Source organism: Lactuca saligna, chromosome 4 (assembly GCF_052625555.1).
Source record: "Lactuca saligna cultivar CGN05327 chromosome 4, ASM5262555v1, whole genome shotgun sequence".
Taxonomy (NCBI): domain Eukaryota; kingdom Viridiplantae; phylum Streptophyta; class Magnoliopsida; order Asterales; family Asteraceae; genus Lactuca; species Lactuca saligna.
The window spans coordinates 160,678,228-160,703,877 of NC_136420.1; the positions used below are offsets into that span (position 1 = coordinate 160,678,228).

The 25,650-nt window shown below is 40.9% G+C and overlaps 1 protein-coding gene across 1 annotated transcript; it reads right to left on the bottom strand.

The window, feature by feature from the left end:
* Positions 1-24,304: 24,304 nt before the first annotated feature.
* LOC145040308 (putative mitochondrial protein AtMg00240) lies at positions 24,305-24,745 on the bottom strand. Its single transcript, XM_078988253.1, has one exon. The coding sequence runs from the start codon at positions 24,743-24,745 to the stop codon at positions 24,305-24,307; it is 441 nt and encodes a 146-aa protein (XP_078844379.1).
* Positions 24,746-25,650: the final 905 nt, after the last annotated feature.

The window sequence follows — 25,650 nt, forward strand, 5'->3', positions numbered from 1 at the left end:
GGGGGCCCAAGACTTGAAGAAGCCCAAAATTCCCGTCAGTACCCGCGGCCCGTGTAAGATTCCCCGCGGCCCGCGTGGATTCCTGACAAGGGCAATTTCGGGATTTTGCTTAGAGCTCTATATTGGGAAGGTTGGTGTGCCTCTTTAGGAGAATCTTGGGAGGTCCGATTTTGAGCTTTTCTCTCTGGAGTTTGGAGCACTTTTGGAGGCCAAAAACACTTGAAGAACATCTTCTTTTCACCTCTTGAATCTTGTCAAATGTTTGGTACAATCTTATCTAACTTTGTTCATTTGAGATTAGCCATGCTTGGCTAAACAAATCTTGGTTGACTTTTTGTTGAATCCTTTGAACTTTTGTTGGATGTTGAAGAATCTATGAACTTGTTCTTGAATCTTTATGGAAATGTTTTGTGTTTCTTCATATTATCACTACTAGTATGTTTTTATTCATGAGTTTAAGTATGTTTGTGGTGATTAGTTGGCTAATTTCTTGATTAAGTATATGATCCTCAAATTAGCAAGCAAGAAGTGATTTTTGTGTTGTTTTTGCTTCACACAATCATAAAAACATTTCCTCCAACATGGTGGTGAAAGCAATTGACTCCTCGTGGCTTTGGTGATTTTTTGGTTATTAATGCTAGTTGACTTTCACTAATTACATGCTATTTGGAATTAGTGACTTTGACTAAGGAAATTGTTATGAGCTTCTCTAGCCATTTCAACAATTAAGAAAAGTCTAGGTAATCTCAAGCTCCTTGGATTACTATAACCAAATTAAAGATTTAAATCAAAGTATTGCACTATTGGATTCTAATGATATGTTCATCAAAAGTCAAAGTGAGGAAACTTTAAGTCAACCATCTCTCCCTTATTGATTTTACATGAAATTCTTATTTTTGTTGCAATTGTCTATTTAAATCATAGTTAATTCTAGTTTGTTTCAAGTATTTTCAAAACATCAAAACCCCCATTTTTAATTTATTGTCATATTCCAAGTATTTTTACAAAGAGATTTTTCATAGAGTTATCAAATTGAACCAATCTCCGTGGATTCGATCCCTTTACCACTATACACTATTTTAGTGTGTAATATTTAGGGTTATTATTTGTGTTGGCCTCGACAATCACCAAATTTTTGGCGCCGTTGTCGGGGATTGTTTTTTTTTAATCAATTTGTTTCTCTATGCCCAGATCTCAGCGTACAGGTGACTTGATTTACAATCCGGAAATCGAAAAAGAAGCAAGGCGCTTGGCGAAGGAAAAACGAGTTGAACGTGGTCAAACTTCTAACCCCCACGGGGACCCGGAGGTTGAAACCGCTTCATTAAGCGATATAGATCCCGATTCTAGTCCCGATCCTCGCCAAGAAATTCCTGAAACACCACCTCTACAACAAAATCCACCCATTATTGAACCAATTGAAATGGCGGACGGAGGAGAAGTTCCCGAAAGAACTCTGAGGCAAATGATGGAGACCGATGTTACACAAACTCCAACCGGTATCAATTACCCAGTTTTGGAAGGAGGCTCGGAGTTGAAGTCAAGTTTAGTCCATCACCTACCAACTTTTCATGGATTGGAGAATGAAGACCCTCATAAGAATTTGAAAATGTTCCACATTATTTGCACTAGCATGAAGCCACAAGGGTCAACCGATGACCAAATCAAGCTAAGGGCATTCCCCTTTTCATTAGCCGATAGAGCAAAAGATTGGTTATTCTATCTCCCACCGGGGTCGATCAACTCATGGACCGACATGGCAAGAGCCTTCCTTGATAAATTCTATCCTGCCTCAATAGTCTCGAGTCTTAGAAATGAGATTTTTGGAATCCGCCAAGGTCAAAATGAGACTTTCCATGATTATTGGGAAAGGTTCAACAACTTGTGCTATAGTTTCCCACAACACCAAATTCCGGAACAACTCCTCATTCAACACTTCTATGAGGGATTGTTGCCAATGGAGAGAAGACTAGTTGATGCCTCAAGTGGTGGAGATGTCTTTAGTAAAACCCCACAACAAACAAGACAACTTTTCAACACCATAGCCGCAAATTCACAACATTTTGGCCCTCGCCAAGACATGAAGAGAGACACACAACACAAAGTTAATGAAGTGGGAACATCGAATCTTGAGTCTCAAATAAAAGATCTAACATCCGTCGTCCAAAAGCTAGCCATGGGACAAACTCCACAAGTGATGGTTTGTGGAATATGTGCAACAATGGGACATCCTACGGATATATGTCCCATCCTTTAAGAAGATGCGGAGCATGTGAATGCCACGGGAGAGTTCCAAAACTACCACAACAAACCATTCGGGTACCAAAATGCATATAATTCAAGTTGGAAGCCAAATCCCAACGGAAGCTACAACCCAAGACCATTACCTCACAATGCATTGGTTAGACCGTCCTATCCAACACCACAACCTCAATACCAACATCAACAACCACACTATCAATCCAAATTGCACCCTCCACATCATCATCAACAATCTCCTCAATCTCAACCAAGTAGCTCCGGAATGTCTCTTGAAGACATTATCAAATCTCTAGCCACTAGTACCCAACAATTCCAAAAAGAGACAAGGACTAGTATCTCCAACCTTGAAGCACAAATGGGAGATATAGTTACATCTATAAGCAAGTTGGAATCTCGTGGTAAACTCCCTTCTCAAACTGAAAAGAACCCAAATGTCAATGTGGTGACCTTGAGAAGTGGCAAGCAAGCCGGAGATAGTAGTTCAAAGAAGAAGCCAAGGGAAGAAGAGGAAGAAATAGAGATCATTCCCATTGAAGAACGTACAGTCAAGAACGATGCACAAGCCGGAGTTCCAAAGAAGTCCACCCCTCTAGTAACACCAATAACCACTCAACCACTATTCCCCTCCTGATTTGCAACTTCAAAGAAGAATATGGAGGAGAAAGAGATTTTGGACACCTTCCGAAAGGTGGAAGTAAACATCCCTCTACTTGATGCGATCAAGCAAATTCCAAGATATGCAAAGTTCTTGAAAGAACTTTGCACCAACAAGAGGAAGTTGAAGGGAAATGAGAAAATTTTGATGAATGAAAACGCATCCGTGGTTTTACAAAGGAAACTTCCACCCAAATGCAAAGATCCCAGAATGTTCACGGTTCCTTGCAAGATTGGAGATGTCACTTTTAGTAGTGCTATGCTTGATCTTGGTGCCTCTATCAACGTCATGCCCTACTCGGTATACGAATCATTGAATGTCGGACCCTTAAGTGAAACCGTTGTCATAATCTCTCTTGCGGATAAATCAAGTGTCTTTCCTAGAGGTGTTTTGGAAGATGTCCTAGTGCAAGTGAACCAATTGGTCTTCCCGGCGGATTTCTATGTGATTGATCTAGATGAGCAAGTATCATCCAAATCAGCTCTAATCTTGCTTGGGAGACCGTTCTTGAAGACGGCTAGGACAAAGATCGATGTGTATGCGGGAAGTTTGACAATGGAGTTTGATGGTGAAACAATAAGTTTTAATATTTATGATGCCATGAGATATCCTAGTGATGTTTCATCTTTGTACTTTGTTGATGTTGTCGAGCCAATTACTCAACAATTGTTCGAGTTATCTAACGGTGATATATTGGAGATGATCTTAAGCAAAGGGTTCGATTGTGGAAAGCTAGCCGAGCAATTAAAGATTTATTATTTGAATCCGGAAGTTGAGAAGCTAGTAAATAAAATGGAGATGAAGAAATCCACAAGATTAGATGTCAAGCAAGTTGAATTGCCCCCAACTCATACAAAATTGCCCCATCCCTTATTCAACCACCTGAATTGGAATTGAAGGTCTTACCTCAACACTTGAAGTATGCCTATTTGGGGAAGAATGAAACCCTTCCAGTTATCATTTCAACTCACTTAACCGAATTTGAAGAAGAACAACTCGTCAAGGTGTTGAAGGAGCATAAAGAAGCCATGGGATGGACGATTGCGGATATCAAGGGATTGAGCCCCTCCACTTGTATGCATAAGATCTTAATGGAGGATGAATGCAAGCCGAAATGGGACGCACAAAGAAGGTTGAATCCGCCGATGATGGAAGTGGTCAAGAAAGAGATTTTGAAGCTCCTAGATGCGGGGATGATCTATCCAATCTCGGATAGCAAATGGGTGAGCCCGGTGCAAGTCGTTCCAAAGAAGATGGGGATCACGGTGGTCGAAAACAACAAAGGTATAATGGTCCCCACCCGTGTGCAAAACGGGTGGAGAGTGTGTATTGACTACCGCAAACTCAATGCAAGCACACGAAAAGATCATTTCCCATTACCTTTCATTGACCAAATGTTAGAAAGGTTGGCTGGGAAATCCCATTATTGTTGTCTAGACGGGTACTCTGGTTTTCACCAAATTTCGGTGGCACCGGAGGACCAAGAAAAGACAAGTTTTACATGTCCATTTGGCACTTTTGCATACCGTAGAATGCCATTCGGATTGTGTAATGCCCCGGCCACTTTCCAGCGTTGTATGGTTAGCATCTTTTCGGAATATGTTGAAAACATAATTGAGGTTTTTATGGATGATTTCACGGTATATGGCAACTCTTTTCAAGAATGTTTGACCAATCTCACAAAAATTTTAAAAAGATGCATTGAAACAAACATGGTTTTGAATTTTGAGAAATGTCATTTCATGGTGAGTCAAGGTCTCATTTTGGGTCACATTGTGTCTAAAAAAGGAATTGAGGTAGATAAGGCCAAAATTGATGTTATTCAAAGCTTACCTTACCCAACTTGTGTTTGGGAAGTTCGTTCTTTTTTGGGCCATGCAGGTTTCTACCGAAGGTTCATCAAGGATATTTCAAAGATAACAAGACCAATGTGCCAGCTCTTGCAAAAGGAGGTTGATTTTGGGTTCAACGAGGCGTGCAAAGAAGATTTTGATAAGCTTAAAGAGTTGCTTACATCCGCTCCCATCATGCAAGCACCAAACTGGGATCTTCCCTTTGAGATCATGTGTGATGCAAGCAATTACACGATAGGCGCCATCTTGGGTCAAAAGAACGGGAGGGCATCCCATGTGATCTATTATGCATCAAGGACACTAGACAATGCTCAAAGCAACTACTTTACCACAGAGAAAGAGCTATTGGCCATAGTGTTTGCTCTGGAGAAGTTTCGATAATATCTACTTGGCACCAAAGTCATAGTGTATTCGGATCATGCAGCTCTTAAGTACTTGATGACAAAGAAAGATGCAAAGCCGAGACTCATCCGATGGATCCTACTGTTACAAGAATTTGACTTGGAAATCCGGGACAAGAGCGGGTGCGAGAACCTTGTGGCCGATCATCTAAGCCGGATCACTTCAGACGAAACTCCTCTCCCGTTGCGGGACGAGTTTCCGGATGAGCATCTATTTTCCCTTACTCAATCTATTCCTTGGTATGCCGATATCGTTAACTTTTTGGTCACAAAAAGGTATCCCGACACATTCACACGTGCTCAAAAAGACAAGTTGAAAAATGATGCAAAATATTATGTGTGGGATGAGCCTTATTTGTGGAAACATTGTCCCGATCTAATCATTAGGCGATGTGTACCCAACAAGAGCACAAATCCATTTTGCAATTCTGCCATGAATTCGCTTTTGGGGGACACTTTGGACCTAACTGGACTTTGAGAAAAGTCCTTGAGTGTGGATTATTTTGGCCAACCATGTCACGCGATTGTTATATGTTTTGCAAAAGTTGTGCGCGATGCCAAAGGACGAGAAACATTTCGCATAAAAACCAAATGCCCCAAAATCCAATCCTTGTTTGTGAAATTTTTGACGTATGGGGGATTGATTTCATGGGCCCATTTCCCGTCTCATTTGGCAATGTTTACATTTTACTCGCGGTTGACTATGTTTCTAAATGGGTTGAAGCAAAAGCCACAAGATCGGACGATGCCAAAATGGTTATCGAGTTTTTAAAGTCTAATGTTTTTGCAAGGTTTGGTGTGCCTAGGGCTTTGATTAGTGATAGAGGGACACACTTTTGCAACAAAATGATGGAGGCTCTATTGAAGAAGTACCACGTGACCCATCGTGTTTCCACAGCCTACCACCCTCAAACGAATGGTCAAGCGGAGGTTTCAAATCGTGAAGTGAAGTCTATTCTAGAGAAAACAGTGAATCTGACAAGGAAGGATTGGAGTTTGAGACTTAACGATGCTTTATGGGCTTATCGGACTGCATACAAGACCCCGATAGGAATGTCCCCGTTTAGGTTGGTCTTTGGAAAGCCATGTCACCTTCCCGTCGAGGTAGAGCACCGTGCATTTTGGGCGGTCAGGCAATGCAATTTCAACATTGACGAGGCGGGAAGACATAGGAAACTTCAACTTCAAGAGCTAGAAGAATTGAGAAACGACTCCTATGAAAACGCAAGGATTTACAAGGAGAAAAAAAAGCTCTTCCACGACAAGTCCATCTCCCGGAAGCATTTTGAAACGGGGCATAGGGTCTTACTATACCATTCACGATTGAAGTTATTTCCAGGCAAGCTAAGGTCAAGATGGATTGGACCTTTCGTTGTGATTAAGACCTTTAACCATGGGGCGGTGGAAATTCAAAGCGAAAAGATGGGACAAACCTTCAAAGTCAATGGGCACCGGTTGAAGCCATTCTAAGAAGGTTTCAATGCTAATGCCCTTGAAGTCATCCATTTGGATGTCCCGATGTGTTGAAGAGAGCTAGAAGGACGTCTCGCCAAAGACGATAAAGAAGGGCATTTTTGGAAAGCAATGTGCTTTCACCATTTTTTTTAATTCAAATAAACCATTTTGCAAAGCGTTTTTTTGGAATTCAAATAAATTTTTGAAAGGTTTCACCAAACGTTCCCCGTTTACTCCAAATTTTGTCAAATGTTTTTTTACCGGGCCTTAAGGGGATCGTTTTGGTTTAAAAAATCAAGTGTTTTGGAAAACTCTCATTTTTTATGTGCAGAAGTACCCGCGGCCAGCCCGCAGCCCGAGCCTTGCCCGCGTGAGTGATCAGAAACTTTTCTAGCAAGTAGACGCGGCCAGCCCGTGGCCCGAGTCCAGCCCGCGTGGGGTTAAGCTCAAATTCAGTTCAGTACACGCGGCCAGCCCGCGGCCCGCGCCTCACCCGCGTGGGTTTTCGAAAGACTTGGAGATTTTTTGAGTAAACCAGTACCCGCAGCCCGAGTTCCACCCGCGCGTAACGTCAGAAACTATCGACGATGCTAGACGCGGCCAGCACGCGGCCCGCGCCTAGCCCGCGTGTTGTTCGTTTGACTGAGATTTTGAGCTGTTGACTGCCTTGACTTTCTTTGACCAAGAGATTTAATGAGTTGACCAAACATTGATTGGGTTTGACCCTCTTTGAGCAAAGATTAAACACCTCCAACACTCTTCTTCTTCATTCTAACCTAACCAATCCCCCCATTCTCTCTCTAGAAGCTCAAAAACACTAAACCCACTTCTCACAAAAATCCATTTTCCCAGAGTTCTACCGGTCGGAATCTCACGAAACCACCACCATTCTTCTCCATTTTTCTTCCTCTACAAACCCCACCCAAATTCCGGTCCGATCTGTGGACGGAATTCCGGGCGCCACCACCACCTACTTTCGCGTTTTCCGGCCAACTCCGGCCACCATTGGAGAATCCGAGCACGGGGTTTTGTTTCTCTCATCAAGAGCTTTCTAGTCATACAAATCTTTCCGCAAAAACTCACGAAAAATTTCCGTCAAATTCCAGGTGCCGCTACTCCATTCGCCGAAAAGTCATCTTGAAGCTAGTTTGTGGGGTTGTTTTAGCGATTAAAGCGTCAAATACGGAGCAAAATTGCAAGCTTGGGGTGTGTCTTGACGAAATCTTTTTGGTGGCACTAGTTCATCCCGGGTCTAAGAAATTGGGTAATCTCATTCTTTTAACTTGATTTTTCATACCTCAATTTCCCATTTGTTGTTGGTATTGTGTGCCTTTGTTGTGGTTGAAAGTTATTATCGGTAAAAAAATTTCCCGAATAAATGTTCAAGCACGCAAAAACGGGGACGGGAGCAACTTCCTCTAAAGGAGGGTCGAAGGAAAAATCCAAGGATCCCCCGTTTCATTTGTTAAATCGTGAGGATCGTAAAACTTATGATTTTCTCATTTCAAGTAAGCGTCAAGTCAAGTCAACAAAATTCCTCCATAGGGAATCTTTTGCTAGTCTTGGGGTGCTCGATGGTGTCCAAGCGTTATTTAACAACATCGGGTGGGGTCAATTCCTCCATAACCGCGCCGCCACCTATGTTGAACCTACCTTGGAATTTTTACCACATTCAATCCCGAGGAGGAAGCCCAAACCGTCACCTTCCAAATCCTCGGCGAGAAACGATCTCTACCACATCGGGTCGTGAATGCTTTGATGGGTGCTCCAGTGGACAACCTATATTACCAACAAGACCCATGGCCCGCAAAACTTCAATGAACATTACTTTTGGCAACAAATTACCAATGAGCCACAATATTCATCGTCTTCGTCAAAGGCCTCCTCCATAATTCACCCATGTTTGCGCCTAGCGCATAGAGTTCTCACATGCACCATTTTCGCCCGCTCTGAAGTGGGACAGATTTCAAAGGCGGAATTATTTTTTCTTTGGTGCATGACTCGTGAGAACGGTCAGCGGCCGGATTTTGCCTCCTTTTTCTTCACCAAGTGTTACAACCTCACAACTATGGACAAAGGGGACATTTTCATTGGGGGATTAATCACCCTCATTGCATCCCGGCCACCGCTTCAACTTCATCTCTCTACTCTTCCATTCGAGAAGGCTTCCGGCCCCTCTAGTCTTGACGGCAACGCACTTTGCCGAATGCAACTCATACGGGATTCGGTTGTCGGGCCCATGTGGATCCTTGACAACCAACCATACCTCATTCTCCCCCATGAGTATATAGGGAGTTTTGAGCCGACCGATCCCGATCATAGGATCATTCCATCAGACTACCCTCCACCTGTAGATGATGAGGATGACTAGTTTCAGCCTGCACAGCAATTCGCCGAGCCCCAGTTTCAGCCTGCACAGCAGTTCGTCGAGCATCAGTTTCAGCCGCAGCAGCAGGGGGGATGTGAAGTTCCACCATATTTTCCCCTACTTTCTTTGACCAATTTGCCACAATGTTCTCCACGGTGCAGCGTATCGACACCCAAACGCAAGAGAATACGAGAGCCATCCAAGATGTGGCGAGTCGCGTTGACCGATTGGAGCACTCCTTCCCTCCCACTTCCCGCCAGGTCCAAGATATGTGGGACTACCATTATCGTCACGGGCATTTCCCGCTGCCGAACCCTCCGATTTAGGTCCTTTCCGCCCTTTCCTTAAGCATTGAGGACAATGCTTGTTCTTAAGCTTGGGGTGGGGCATTTCCCTTATTTTTTTTTTTACTTTTTCATGCATTTTTAGTTAGGTTGCATAACATATTATTCTAAGTTAATTTACATTCATTTTTTTCCCTTAATTTTTTTTTACTTTTTCATGCATTTTTAGTTAGGTTGCATAACATATTAGTTTAAGTTAATTACATTCATTTTTTTTTTTATTTTATAAAATTTTAAAAAAAAAAAAGATTTTATTTTCTTCTTTTCCACTTTTTATTTTTTGCATAACATTTAGCTTAAGGCATTAGCATTCATGCATTTTTGTTGTCTGTTTATTCTCACCTCTCTTGGATGTCATGGAACAGGTTTACAGTTATTGTATCATTATTGGTCCAAGATCTTGTTGCTATCTCACCCATCGAATCGGGACCACTAGCTGCAGTTTGGGATTTCATACTTAGGATCAGATGCTGGTAGGTTAAAGAGGTAAGTGATCATGGCCAGGTAGTTTCATGAAGAATTATGCATACAATACTAACAACTGTAGGATATACTATAGCAATGGGTGTTCTTAGCCTTGCGGTCACTACCGCGGAGAGGCTCACACTTGATCATGTTTGAACTGTTAGGATGAAGCATTGGTGCTTGTCCCCGAGTAGAATCCATATCCGGTCTCTTTACATCACCATATCTTTTTGCGATTTTCTTAGAATTTTAGAGAGTCTTTTAGTCCACATTTGGACATTTTCATTATCTTTGAAAAACCACAAGTTTGAAAAGGAGCTTACATTACATCTTTATGCTCCACACATGGCCATTCGGATTATATCATTACCCTTTCGGTTCCACCTACACACCTTTGGGAACCAAATTTTGAGTCAAAGGGTTTTCTCAAAAATAAAATAAAATAATAAAAATCATCAAAAAAAAACAAAAACAAAAAGAAGCACGCAAAATTTCAGTTGCAACTATCTTAGATAGGTGGCCGGTTCAATTATTGAACAAATTTCCCAACATCTTGGTCACCCGGCGTTTGATATTCATTTGTATAGGTCTGTTTTATTGTATATAGATCGAGTTGTTATTTTTTCTTTCTCACAAATTGGTGATGTTAGAGAGACTGTCGAGTCGAATACTACGGGAGGTTTGGGCCAACACTAAGTGAACTGATTCCTACAACGGTGCCCGAGCGATTAAACCTAGTTACATATGAGAGAAACCGGCAGATGTGAGATCAGAGTGTGCACTTAAAGAAGAGCTCCACCCGAGCCCATCCAGTTGCTTTCTCCTTACTACAGATGTTCTTCATTGTATGCATGTTCCATTGAGGTTGCGACTGCTCATCCCTCCTTACTCACCTAAAGTAGTTTTCCTGGCTGTGGTTTATGGTTCCATTGTCATCGGATGAAAAAAAGTTGTGAGATAGCAGCGAAATCAATTCTGACCATGTTGACTAATGTCGAACAGGTTCCATGGTTCTATCCATTCGTTTTATTTCTAGGGTAGTTCATCCCAAGTTCATTTAGTCTTGTCTTACTTGAGGACAAGTAAGGTTTAAGCTTGGGGTGATTTGATAGCTTCATTTTATTTACTTCTTTTTATAGTTTATTTTAGTACATTTCATTCGTATTTTAGTTAACTTTCATGCATATTTTCCTTTTTGTTATTTTTATGACCATTTCGGGGTACTTTCTAGTTTCTTGAGCATTATTGCAGATTTTCTTGGAAACTAGAGGGGCGGCACTCTTGGGAGGCGATTGGGCTTGAAGGGAATTGGAGATTTCATGCTTGATGGCTATGAAGGTGATTCATGGGGTGGACGTGTCAATTGCTTGAAGGCTTGGATGAATTGAGCTTTAAATTTGAAAGATGCGAGAGAATTCTTGAGTATGCAAGATCAATATTTGGGAGTTTGCGGATGTTTTGAGTGATGTGGAAAGACAAATTGGGCTCAAATTGAAGAAACATTGAAGAAAAATGGGCTAGAAGCTGATTGGACTCGAACTGGGCCAATGGATTACCTTCGGGGGCCCAAGACTTGAAGAAGCCCAAAATTCCCATCAGTACCCGCGGCCCGCGTAAGATTCCCTGCGGCCCGCATGGATTCCTGACAAGGGCAATTTCGGGATTTTGCTTAGAGTTCTATATTGGGAAGGTTAGTGTGCCTCTTTAGGAGAATCTTGTGAGGTCCGATTTTGAGCTTTTCTCTCTAGAGTTTCGAGCACTTTTGGAGGCCAAAAACACTTGAAGAACATCTTCTTTTCACCTCTTGAATCTTGTCAAATGTTTGGTACAATCTTATCTAACTTTGTTCATTTGAGATTAGCCATGCTTGGCTAAACAAATCTTGGTTGACTTTTTGTTGAATCCTTTGAAATTTTGTTGGATGTTGAAGAATCTATGAACTTGTTCTTGAATCTTTATGGAAATGTTTTGTGTTTCATCATATTATCACTACTAGTATGTTTTTATTCATGAGTTTAAGTATGTTTGTGGTGATTAGTTGGCTAATTTCTTGATTAAGTAAATGATCCTCAAATTAGCAAGCAACAAGTGATTTTTGTGTTGTTTTTGCTTCACACAATCATAAAAACATTTCCTCCAACATGGTGGTGAAAGCAATTGACTCCTCGTGGATTTGGTGATTTTTTGGTTCTTAATGCTAGTTGACTTTCACTGATTACATGCTATTTGGAATTGGTGACTTTGACTAAGGAAATTGTTATGAGCTTCTCTAGCCATTTCAACAATTAAGAAAAGTCTAGGTAATCTCAAGCTCCTTGGATTACTATAACCAAATTAAAGGTTTAAATCAAAGTATTGCACTATTGGATTCTAATGATATGTTCATTAAAAGTCAAAGTGATGAAACTTTAAGTCAACCATCTCTCCCTTATTGATTTTACATCAAATTCTTATTTTTGTTGCAATTGTCTATTTAAATCATAGTTAATTCTAGTTTGTTTCAAGTATTTTCAAAACATCAAAACCCCCATTTTTAATTTATTGTCATATTCCAAGTATTTTTACAAAGAGATTTTTCATAGAGTTATCAAATTGAACCAATCTCCGTGGATTCGATCCCTTTACCACTATACATTATTTTAGTGTGTAATATTTAGGGTTATTATTTGTGTTGGCCTCGACAACCGCCAGAAATCTTGTACTCAAACTTATTATTTCACTTCAAATGTTCATATTTTGTATGCTTTTAAAATCGAAAACCGTATTAACCAACAGTTTGATTTGCAGAGTTAGCTTTCAGACTAATTGTAGATTTCTTTATAAAATGTTATAATCTATGTTTCATTTTATAATTTTATGAAAGATTCATGCTAAGCATAAACTAAGGTTACTAATAATAAAATACGCCTCTGGAAAGTATGGCTTTGGATATCGACAGAGTTTTGAAAACATACGCCTTTGGATGTCGACAAAGCTTTCGAAATACATCTAAAACACGCCTTTGGATGTCAAAAAAGCTTCGGAAATACGTCTAAAACACGCCTTTGGATGTCACTAGAACTTCGAATATACAGTTAGTGTACGTCTCTGAGTGTCTCCAAAGATTCAAAATTTCAAATAAGTATAGTAGATATTCGACATTTGTGTATAGGATAACCAGGCTTTTACAATACTTAACTAATACTACAAGTATGATAGATACTAGTACATAGCTTTCCGAGCCAATAACTAACCACGACTTTTAGGAAAATAAGGGTTTTTCCTGGGATAACAAACTGTTCATAACCAAATTGTAGAATAAACAAATAACAAAACTTACATATAAGAAAATATGGTATTTTCTTGGATTACGAACTGTTCCTAACTTGATTGTGTAATAAACGAATAACCAAACCTAACTTGACTGTGTAACAAACGGATAACTAAACTTTGCTTATAAGAAAATATGGGATTTTCTTGGATAACGACTTTTTCAGAAAAACCAAAGGAAACTTGTTCTTTTACGAAAATAAACTGCTTATGAACTCACCAACTTTATGTTGATTTTCAAACTGCTTGTATTCTCAGGTGCGCATTAGATAGGTACACAACTATCTTTTGGAGAAGACGGAGCGTATAGAAGACTCATCTTAACTTTTGTTCATATGATATATATGTATAACTTCTGTAACACCTTGTTTTCAAAAAATGTAAATATTTCTATGTAATGTAATGGTTGTGTTTACTACGCTTACTATGTACATTGGTTGCGATACTACATGACGTCCTCCCATCCGAACGTTTCCGCCATCGATTTCGGGGTGTGACAATATCACCCTAGAGAACCTGTAAATAATAGATTTCGAGTGAGCTTCCATCATTTGAGAGAAAATAGATTTGGAGGAGGGAATCTTTGAAAGGAACTTGAAGATCAAGAGGGTTGCTTCAAAGGAGAGGTGTAGATCCGAGAACTATTTCAGTTTGTGCTCATCTTGGAGGTAAAAAGTTGTTATCTTTCCTCCTTTGCATCTAGATCTATTTTTGTTATGAGTTTTGGGGCTTTTATGCCATGTCCTTGAGCCATTTCGAATTGGAGTCCAAATCTGAAGTTAAGCCTAGAAAATCATAAAGCATCAGTCTTTGGGTTGGTTGTTAAGCCTCTTTGTCTTAAACCCTAGTTTGTAGTGTTTTAAGCCTTGATCTCCTTAGTTATACGTAAAGTTTGCAACTTTTCATGGGGAATGGACCATGGAAGTATGGATCTATGATTTGGAGCCCCTGCATGGCTCGAAAAGCCACTAAATGGATTACGAACTGAAACGACTCGGCGAGTCACATGGTGGACTCGGCGAGTTGGATGAAGTTGGGCAGGAACTCGGCGAGTTGGAAGAACAACTCGGTGAGTCTGTTGAAGATTGCCTTGGACTCGGCGAGTCAAGTCGCGAAACCCCAAACCCTTCTAGTTATGATTCGGATCAATGAGTTGGGTGAAGACTCAGTGAGTTGGACAGGGCAGAACTCGGGAATCAGTAGACTCGGAGAGTCATGGTCTGACTCGGCGAGTCGAGTCGCGAATGAAAGGGGTTTCAGAACCTATGAACTCGGAGAGTTAGTATGCTGACTCGGTGAGTAGCGTCAACCTGGAAGGTTGACTGTAACTAGGACTTTGACTTTGACCAGAGTTGACTTAGTTGACTTTTGAAGGACTGTCTCACTAAGTATTATTTTGATATTGGTAGCTTGGAGAGCTAGAGGAGCAGCACCTCGAAGGGTTGTCGGTTAGTATCCAGAGGATTATCATTAGAGCTCAGTGGTTCAGGTGAGTTTCCTTCCAGTAGAAACGGGTCTAAGGCCACAATGTCGTCTTGTTTAGCTAGCAGTAGTTTCCGGACTTCGGTCCGATGCAATAGTTAGTATGTTTGATGTCTTCATGGCTCAGACAGGATTTATGTGTTGTGTGTTCCGGGCTACGGCCCGTTGCAGTATGCGGTATATATGTGTTCATGCTTGTTGGTATGTTTATGTTATGCTATGTTCAGTTAGTTCCGAAATTCGGTCTGATGCAGTTAGTCCGGGCTTCGGTCCGATGTAGGGGACAAGGTTCCAGTCAGTCAGTATATGTGTTTATGCTAGATGATATGTGTTATGCTAGTTGATATGTGTTTATATTATGCTATGTTCAGTTAATTCTAGAGTTCGGTCCGATGCAGTTAGTCCGGACATTGGTCCCATGCAGTGGACAAGGTCCCAGTCAGTTTTCGGTCTCCGGTCCGATGCAGGGGACAAGGCCCCAGTTAGTCCGGACATCGGTTCGATGCAAGGGACAAGGTCCCATTCAGTTTCCGGACCTCGGTCCGAGGTAGTGGGCAAGGCCCAGTATGTGCTTTATATGTTATTGTATGGTATGTGATAGTTTGGGGGACCTCACTAAGCTTCGTGCTTACGGTTTCAGTTTTTGGTTTCAGGTACTCGGTTTTCAAGGGAGGAGCTCGGAGAGATTGCAGTGTACACACTATAGTCAGTTAGCTTGGGAATGTTTACTCTGGCAATAATATTATGTTTTGGATTAATACTCGGAAATTATGTTATGACTTATGATGTGGTTTTTATAAATATGGTTTTAGTATTGTTTTTAAAAGAAATTTTTAATCATGATTTTTAGGACGTTATAGTTAGTCTCCGAGCCTTGGTTTGAGGGATTCGGACATACTCTTAAGCGTGTCTGAACTCAAACTAAGGGATTGGTATAAACGTTTTCAAAAGGAAAAGATAGTTTTGTAAAAAGAGTTTTGAGAAAGAAAACAATATTGGTAAAGCAAAAGATTTCAGAAAGAAAAGAGTTTTGATAAGAGCAAAGGGTGTGGTGCATGCAATCAGTCGAGCTCAAGTAAGTACTCCCAAATTACCCATACAATTTTATGATTATCAGTTTCAGTTTTAGTTTTAGTTTCAGTTTCAGTTTCAGTAGAACAACATGCTAGTATAGGACTAAGGATCGAGGATGATGCCTTAGGTGCCTGTTTATGTGTTTCAGCTTTATAAGAATTGCATGCTAGTATTGAGTAGAGAGCAGTAGGATAGCATGTTTAGGTTATGCCTGATAGTATGAGTTCAACATTGTATGCTAGTATAGTTTCTTGATTATGAGAATAGTTTGCATGAGTATGTTTCCTTTATCCGAATGATCCTTGCTCTGTTCTTAGTGGGACTATGAGTGATGGGAGTTAGCCACTAGGTGAATACATCACATCACATGTGATCAGGGTTCAATAATCTCAGAGTGCTGGATTTGGCCCTATTGCGCAGCTCTCGTCTGACTCTAACCGTTGTGGGGACGAGTCTTTTACTCGCAGGATTATCTGAGCCTCGTCACATGTGATGGTATTCAAGTGGTGGCTAATTGGCATTAAGAAGAGGCCTTCATCAGCTGAGGACTGTTTGGGTGGAGTCAAAGGTTCCCTAGGGCAAGCCTAGGATGAGAGTAGCAAAGATTAGCAGTAGAGAAAAGGGACTTGGTGGAGTTGAGGTAACTCTTGAGGAAAGTACGGATAGATGTGGAACGTAGTATGGGCCCGTACTACTGAAAGCAGAGGATCCATAATCGATTCAATAAGGGCCGAGGCAAAACCAGGGAACTAGTAAAGTGTGTGAAAGATCCCTCAGCAGCGGTATGTATATTAAGCAGTTTTGTGATGTGTTTCCAGCATGGTGACGTTACACGAGATATCAGTTGGCAATTCAGGTGCCGGGGAGGGATCTGGCTCAGGCTCTAGAGTCGAACAATTTGATAATCAGATGAGAGATGTCATTTTTGCAGAGATTATGCGCAACATCATTGATCAGACTCCTGTGATATTTGGTTCAGTTAGGGAGGCCATTATGGAGCTTTTGGAAAGTCATCTTGAAGCCTTTAGGGTCGGGATAGTTTCAGGGCAGTTTGGGGCTCGTCTAAAGCCCGACTCTTATGGAGTTCAGGGATCCATCAGGGAGGGAGATCCCATTTTTAGCTCTTGCCATTAGGGGATGGTAGTGAGCGGGGCACCCTATCTCCAAGAGAGACTTCTGCATGATTGCATAATGAAGGAGGTTACGCGAGCCATTTGCGAGGAGCTGCCCAACCTCATTGGACGGGTCACTAGTAGGTTGACCGCAACGCTCCAGGATCAGACAGCAGTTGTTCAGACGATGGATGGGGTCAACGAGGTAACGCATGAGTGAGATTCGGGTAGGGAGTCGGAAAGGAAGAGGAAATCGGATGAGGCTCAGGTAGCGACATGTTCAAGCAAGAGGCCCAAGGGGTCAGATTCGAGATCGAGGGACTATCAGAGCCGCAGTCGATGCAGGAAGTGTGGTAGGACGCATGAGGGTGCGTGCAGGCATAGAAGTAGTGGCGATGCTAGATGTTTCAAGTACGGCCGGATTGGCCATTTTAGCAGAGATTGTATTGTTATCATCACTTAGTGGCTTGATCCGATATGTTTTCATTGTAGTCAGAGGGGCCAGAAGAAGGCCCACTGTCCGAGTTTGTATACAGCAGGGTAGGTGTCAGCTCCTTCCCCTGGGAATTCGAAAACCACCAGCAGACATCCGGGGTCGGGCAAGGGCGCCCACAGCTCGGAGCTAAGTATTCTGGTTGATTTCTGCAAGGATTCGAGCAGCACTGAATGATGGGGGTACGTATCTTTTACCTTCTTGTCAATTATTATTCATGATATTATTTTTATGTTGCTGCATTGATATCAATAAGCATATGTGTTGGGGTATCATATTTTCGACCCATGGTTAAGTTATTTGCCATTTGCATATCTTGGAATTAGAATGGTGAATTGGAGGTCGTCCCCTCTTGATCAGGTTACTTCAAATGCGGTGACTGTAGCATGTATGTGTCAGATTCAGTAGTGCCTCACTACTTTCGGAAGATGTCATTTGGGTATTGATCAAGTATATCCTCAGTAGTGACAATTTAAAGCTTCTAGTGAAGTAACTAACGGACAATAGGGAATTGAGTTTGAAATGTTTACCCTGAACGCAAGTTCTCAGGATGCAGTCACTAAGCAAATACAGTGAAGGATTGAGGAGTGCTCGGTTAGTTGAGCAGGAATGGTTCAGATCTAGTAAGGGTTAGTTGGAGCGCCAACAAAAGTAATCGTGGGCGGGCAGCAGATCGCCCCTTTTCATGGAAGGAAGGTTGGGAATCCTTTCGACCAGTGAGTAGTAAGGAGTTAGCCAGATCTAAGTGTGGGAGAACCCTCCGAGTATAAAAGGGTAAGAGTACGCATACCAAAATGAGTACGTGGCCTCTGAGAAGAAAAGATAGTAGCAACGATTGATGGATTGAGGAGTTCAGGATTGGGAGTTTGAGGAACTTCCCAACAGTTAGTTCATGTATTTGAGATGGTTAGTAGCTGGTTGGGAAACCATGTTGGAGGAACGCTTGTAGGGCTCTAGTGAGTCCTAAATGAGGATCTTAAGAACAGTTAGCAGAAGATGCTTCTGTGTTAGTAGTCAGTGGCAGAGACAGCCAGCAAAGCATGATGGAACGGCGGGAAAGCCACAACATTTTTTTCAGCAACAATCAGTTAGTAAGTAGAGTGTTGTAAGTCTGTAGGGGTAGCCGTAGCATTCACTAGCATTCTGATAGTAGTAGAGTGTTGTAAGTCTGCGGAGGTAGACGTAGCATTCACTAGCAGTCAAATAGTAGTAGAGTGTTTTACCTCTGTGGGGGTAGTCGTAGCATTCACTAGCAGTCAGATAGTAGTAGAGTGTTGTAAGTCTGCGGGGGTAGCCGTAGCATTCACTAGCAGCAAGATAGTATTAGAGAGTTGAATGTCTGTGGGTGTAGCTGTAGCAATTATCAGGCTGGTAGGCAGCATGAGTGCATTGTTTAGATGCGGGGGAAGCAGTAGTACCCACCAGTTCGGGTGCAATAGTGAGAATATGGGAATCCACGGGTTAGATTTCGGATTTCCCAAATGGTTCAGTTATGGTTAAGTCAGCAATTTGTCAGTGGATCGTCACCACAGTTATGAGATCAGGGAAGCAGTGGACCGCTTGGGTTCGTGTATGTTAAGGGTTACCGTTAGCCTGGGAGCCATCATTTTAGTTTTGGATATGATGATGTCAGAATTCGGCGTGGACCCGATCGGTTGGATCGGGAGGTTGTCGGAGCCACAGTGTTAGGATAACTAGTGGAAACTAGTTCTAGAGAAAGATTTCGTCCAGAAGTTGTGGGAGCGACTAAGTGAGGAGTCCTTGGACTCCACAGTTGAGTTGGAACTCGGGGTTACAGATAACCGACAGCTAATTGGAGACCAGGAAGGTCTTGAGATATTTTGGGAAGCAGCCATATAGCAGTTCAGCGTTTCAGTCAGTTCAGTGTTTCATGCAGTTCAGTCTTCCAGGCAGTTCAGTGTTTTAGATAGTTCAGCGTTTCAGGCAGTTCAGTGTTTCTGACAGTTTAGTGTTTCAGACAGTTCAGTATTGCAAGCAGTTCAGTGTTTCGGATAGTTTCAGTGTTATGGACAGTATTAGTATGTGTGTTGGAATGCAAGTGCCGACGGTATAGTTGGTTGATTTGAAGTGGCAAGTCCCTCTCAGCAGGATCTGTTGAGTCTTATGCCATGTATAAGGGATTTGCAAGGATAATTAGGCAGGTAGCATTTCCTTCAGGATGGAAGGCTCGAGTTATTGGAAATTGAGTAGTTAGAGTGGGTAGAACAGTTATAGTTAGAGTGGCAGCGTGGGTAGAACAGTTATAGGTAGTCAAAGTATCTTCAGAAGGCACTGAAAGCGACTAGGAGATTGCGATGGGGTGTAGTAACCAGTAGGAGTCCGGTAACCCAGATATGGATACATCAATAGGGATCAGGGTGGTCGTGGTTCATCCAAAAGGCGGATAAGGGACAACATAAATTTGCAGTCCGTGGCAGTAATAGAAAGCAGACTATGGTAGAATTCGACTAGTTGATTGATGGGTGCTCAATACTAAGTTATAGTGAGAAGTATCCAGTGTATAATAGCGGTAATGACTGTACTGGGAGTATCTGGAGTAGTGGATTCGGTGAAGGATGGGTCCTTCACAATATCAGAGAAGTAGTTGGTTATGGAGCATTGCCTTGGAAAGGCCAGAAATCGTGCAAGGAAAAGAAAGGGGTGAACCCTTAGGGTGTTCAGCATAAGTACCCGAGGAGTATCAGAAGGTTTTTCAGTCGAGTAAGTTGTCTTCCTAGAATGTTCAGGGTCAGGGTTGACCTGAGATTATAATCCACACGGATTAATGTTAGTCAGAATGGCCAGGCAAAAGGCCAGCAAAGGTGATCAGCGGATGATAAGCCAACCAAGCAGAGTGTTGACAGAAGTTTGCAAGGCTATTGGTCATAGAGAAACTATGAGGATGAAGTTTAGTTTATGTGGGGGAGAGTTGTAACACCCCAAAATTAGAAAGTCCAAGAAAGGAAAGAAAAACCTAAGTCAAAGGGTCAACTCATCGAGTCCAGGGAGGAACTCAACGAGTCCGAGCGGGATCTGGATCGAGGAGTTAGTGACCGACTCGGAGAGTCAGAGAATGGACTCAACAAGTCCGGTCTGAAGAGAGAAACCCTAATCCAGGGGGTTGTACTATATTTAAGGGATGTTATGTCCCTCCCTCAGCCTCTATATCACCCTGGAGAACCTGTAAATCCTAGGTTTCGAGTGAGCTTCCATCATTTGAGAGAAAATAGCTTTGGAGGAGGGAATCTTTGAAACGAACTTGAACATCAAGAGGGTTGCTTCAAAGGAGAGGTGTAGATCCGAGAACTATTTCAGTTTGTGCTCATCTTGGAGGTAAAAAGATGTTATCTTTCCTCCTTTGCATCTAGATCTATCTTGGTTATGATTTTTGGGGATTTTATGACATGTCCTTGAACCATTTCAAATTGGAGCCCATGAACTCGGCGAGTCAGAATGCTGACTCGGCGAGTAGGGTCAACCTAGAAGGTTGACTGTGACCAGGACTATGACTTTGACCATAGTTGACTTAGTTGACTTTTGAAGGACTATCTCACTATGTATCATTTTGATATTGGTAGCTCGAAGAGCTAGAGGAGCAGCGCCTCGAAGGGTTGTCGGTTAGTAGCCAGAGGATTATCAGTAGAGCTTAGCGGTTCAGGTGAGTTTCCTTCCAGTAGTAACGGGTCTAAGGCCATAATGCCGGCCCATTTAGCTAGCAGTAGTTTCCGGACTTCGTTCTGATGCAGTAGTTAGTATATTTGATGCCTTCGTGGCTCAGACAGGATTTATGTGTTATGTGTTCCGGGCTACGGCCCGATGCAGTATGCAGTATATGTGTGCTCATGCTTGTTGGTATGTTTATGTTATGCTATGTTCAATTAGTTCCGGACATCGGTCCGACTAAGTTAGTCCGGACTTCGGTCCGATGCAGGGGACAAGGTTCCGGTCAGTCAGTATATGTGTTTATGCTAGATGATATGTGTTATGCTAGTTGATATGTGTTTATGTTATGCTATGTTTAGTTAGTTATGTACTTCGGTCCGATGCAGTTAGTCCAGACTTCGGTCTGATGCAGGGGACAAGGTCCTAGTCAATTTCCGGAATCTGGTCCGATGCAGGGGGCAAGGCCCTAGTTAGTCCGGACATCGGTCCCATGCAGGGGACAAGGTCCCAATCAGTTTCCAGACCTCGACCTGAGGTAGTGGGCAAGGCCCAGTATGTGCTTTATATGTTATTCTATGGTATGTGGTAGTTTGGGGGATCTCACTAAGCTTCGTGCTTACGGTTTCAGTTTTTGGTTTCAGGTACTCGTTTTTCAAGAGAGGAGCTCGGAGAGATTGTAATGCACACACCATAGTCAGTTAGCCTGACAATGTTTACTCTGATAATAAGATTATGTTTTGGATTAATACTCGGAAATTATGTTATGACTTATGATGCGGTTTTTATAAATATGGTTTTAGTATTGCTTTTAAAACAAAATTTTTTTGTCGGTGATTTTTGGGACGTTACACATATACATACATTTATTTTATATATATATATATATATATATATATATATATATATATATATATATATATATATATATATATATGCACATACATACATACAAGTAGCTTAATGCGTAAACATAAATATTTTGCGTAAACGCAAAAAATGATTTTATCTTATTAAAATCAAACACGTTTAATATAAAAATTAAATTTATTAGTAACAAATTAAAGATAATAAATTTACATTAGATAGTGTTATGTTAATACAGATTTTAAGGTGATTCTAACAGTTGCTTTTTTTTCACGTCGTTAACTATTTTTAAATTCAAGTTTTCATAATTAAAATGTTAAAAATTGTTTTTTGCTAATATGAAACAATTTATCATACATCATCAATTATCATGAATTAGTTAAAGTTTAGACAAATTATTATCCAAAATATATGGTTAAGATGGCACGATCTGTTTTCTTGTTTTTGCGTTTTCGCAAATTATTTGCATGAGCCATCCCATATATATATATATATATATATATATATATATATATATATATATATATATATATATATATATATATATATATATATATGTATATATATATATATATTCACTGCTTACATACCTTTCACAACCTTTAGAAGATTGTACTCCGGTGGTGGTGCATGATGGTGAACAGTTGCATGTGATGGTGGTGATTACATGAAGAAAGTAGAAGAAGTTACTTCAATGAGATGAGAAGATTGGGTTATAATTAATGGTAGTTTCTATAAAGTGGAACTCTGATGATGGTGGTGAATGGCGGTGAACGAGGAAGGAGCAGGTGGTGGCTGAAATCGGAGAAATGGTCGGAGCTATCACCGATGGACCAGTCTCTTCATCAACTTGAAACGAAGAAATGGGGGCAGATTGGGGATCTTAACTAAGAAAACTTTTAGCGGTGACATCTACATTACCCGTTATACCTGAATTAGTTGGGGGGGGGGGGTGTTTTATGTAGCCGTTTTTGGGGTATTTACGGCGACACCCGTCGCTGTTATTGCCTATTTGCAATTATTAGTTGATTTCGAACCATTAGATTGACGACTTTAATCAACGGTTGGGGTTCGTCCTAAAACACTCACATGGATCATGGTTACTTGAAATTACTAGCAACACATTTAGCAGTGACAAGCAATAGTGACAACAGTCAAAGCAACAGATTTAGCGGTGACATCTACATTACCCGTGATACCTGAATTAGTTGGGGGGGGGGGGGTGTTTTATGTAGCCATTTTTGGGGTATTTACGGCGACACCCATCGCTGTTATTGCCTATTTGCAATTATTAGTTGATTTCGAACCATTAGATTGACGACTTTAATCAACGGTTGGGGTTCGTCCTAAAACACTCACATGGATCATGGTTACTTGAAATTACTAGCAACACATTTAGCAGTGACAAGCAATAGTGACAACAGTCAAAGTGCCCCCGCTATTGTTTGCATCGCTGATAATAACTTTACTAGTTGGTCGAAAATAAATACTAGATCTCTTATTATGACTAAACCTAGCACAAGCCGATTTGGAATGAAATTGAATCCACGTCTAAATGCCACAGATATACCTACATATACCTTATAAAACTCGTCTATGATCCAAATTCGAAGTAACTTAGCAATGGAGGTAGCATCTTTAACATTCCCTAGCATTACCTTGGTATAATTTTCGACCACTTGGAGCTCCCTAGGTTCAAGCTCAATCTTCTTTATATGTTTGGTTTTATCTTGACTATAAACACCCTTACCCTTTAACGACATTTGCAAATTTCATACAATTCACAACATATTAATTGTTCATACTTTGATTGACTTGTGAAGCTGAATTTACTGCCCTTGATTAGAATTGCTCGATTTTGTTATTCCTGGAAAATCCTGCAATTGAGAAAAAGAGGTGGTAGTACCCCACCAAGATGGTCGACAATGATATATAGCTTGCGAGCCACATAAACATCTATAATTCTTCCATACGATTCAAAAAGTTTCCAAAGTCCCTTCTAATATAAATCATTAGGGAAGTTTGTGTCAAATTAGGTCTGCTTGTATTGAATTATAATTAACAAGATAATATAATGATAATACATTGGAGTTTTATATGAAAAAGCTAACTTGATAAACAAGAGAATAAAAAGATAAAAAGAAACTCCTAGATATAAGGAATGTAAATATATCCAATACATGTGAATGGATATTCATAATCTCAATACTCCCCATCAAGTTGGAATGTGAAGATCTTGAATACCCAACTTGCTACGTAGGAACAGAAAACGATTGGATCCAAGAGCTTTAGTAAAAATGTCAGTTGTTTGATGCTCAGACCGAATAGCACATGGTTTTGTGTCACAATTATTAACAGTTCACGAACAAAGTAACAATCCATCTCGACATGCTTGGTTCTTTCATGATAAACTGGATTCATAGCGATATGGTGGGCAGCTTCATTGTCACACATCAGTGGTGTAGCTTCTGTTTGTGTCACCCCCAAATCTTGAAGCAACCATCTCAACCACAAAATTTCGCAAACTGTGCTAGCCATAGCTCTATATTCAGCTTCTTCTGAAGATCTAGATACAACACTTGTTTCTTAGTTCTCCATGAAATGGGAGCACCACCAAGGCTAATGAAATACCCTGTACATGACTGTTTGGTAGAAGCACAACTGAGCCAACTTGCGTCACAATATGCAATAAGTTCCAAACTCCCTTTTGAAGGTAGAAGTAAGCCTTGCCCTGGAGTGGCTTTTAAGTATCTAAGAACTCTGATTGCTGCATCCATATGAGAACGACGAGGACTACCCAAATATTGGCAGAGTTGGTTCACCGAGTAAGCAATATCTGGGCGAGTAATAGTTAAATAGCGTAATCTCCCCACCAATCTTCGGTATTGTGAAGCGTCTACTTCTGGACTATCATCCTTTTTCTGTAAACGTAAATTTTGCTCCATAGTAAAAGTACTCGGCCGACTCCCTTGCACCCTACTATCTTCTAAAATGTCAAGGGTGTATTTTCGTTAGCTGATCACAACACCTTTAGTTGTTCTGGCAACTTCTATACACAAGAAATACTTCAAAGCTCCCAAATCTTTTATACTAAAATGCTCATTCAGACATCTTTTAACATAACTAATTTTATTGCTATCATTTATTATAAGTAAAATATCATCCACATAGATAAGGCAAAAGATTCATGTTTGATCTCTTCGAAAGATAAACATTGAGTGATCTGCCTTGGATTGTTGAAAACCGATGTCAATGAGAGCTTCGGTGAACTTTTGGTACCAATTTCTCGAAGCTTGTTTTAAACCATAGATTGATTTTTGTAATTTACACACCCTCTTCTCATTTTCTTTAAAAAAACCTTGGGGTATTTTCATATACACTTCTTCCTCCAAATCTCCATGGAGAAACGCATTGTTAACATCTAATTGATGAATTTCCCATTCTTTCTTTGAGGCAATTGCTAAAGCACAACAGACGGTAACTAATTTTGCAACTGACGCAAACGTCTCATGAAAGTCAACACCTTCAATTTGAGTATATCCTTTTGCCACCAAGCGAGCTTTATACCTTTCCACTTCATCGTTTGGTTTGTATTTGATCTTTTATACCCACTTTGATTCAATAGCTTTCTTGCTTGGAGGGAGTTCTGTTATGCTCCACGTTCTATTTTCTTCTAAATCTTGAATCTCCTTCTTCATTGCTTCTCGCCATTTTGGATTTTTTGATGCTTGAGTGAAACTTTTAGGCTCATCAGTGGATGTAATGGCCGCTAGAAAATCACGGTGAGTTTTGGAAAAGTTATTGTATGATATAAAGTGTGAAAGAGGGTGTACCGTTGAATGACTCATCG

Bases quoted from the DNA above. Each gene is read 5' to 3' on its own strand.
- LOC145040308 (XM_078988253.1), bottom strand. From the start codon at position 24,745: ATGGAGCAAAATTTACGTTTACAGAAAAAGGATGATAGTCCAGAAGTA.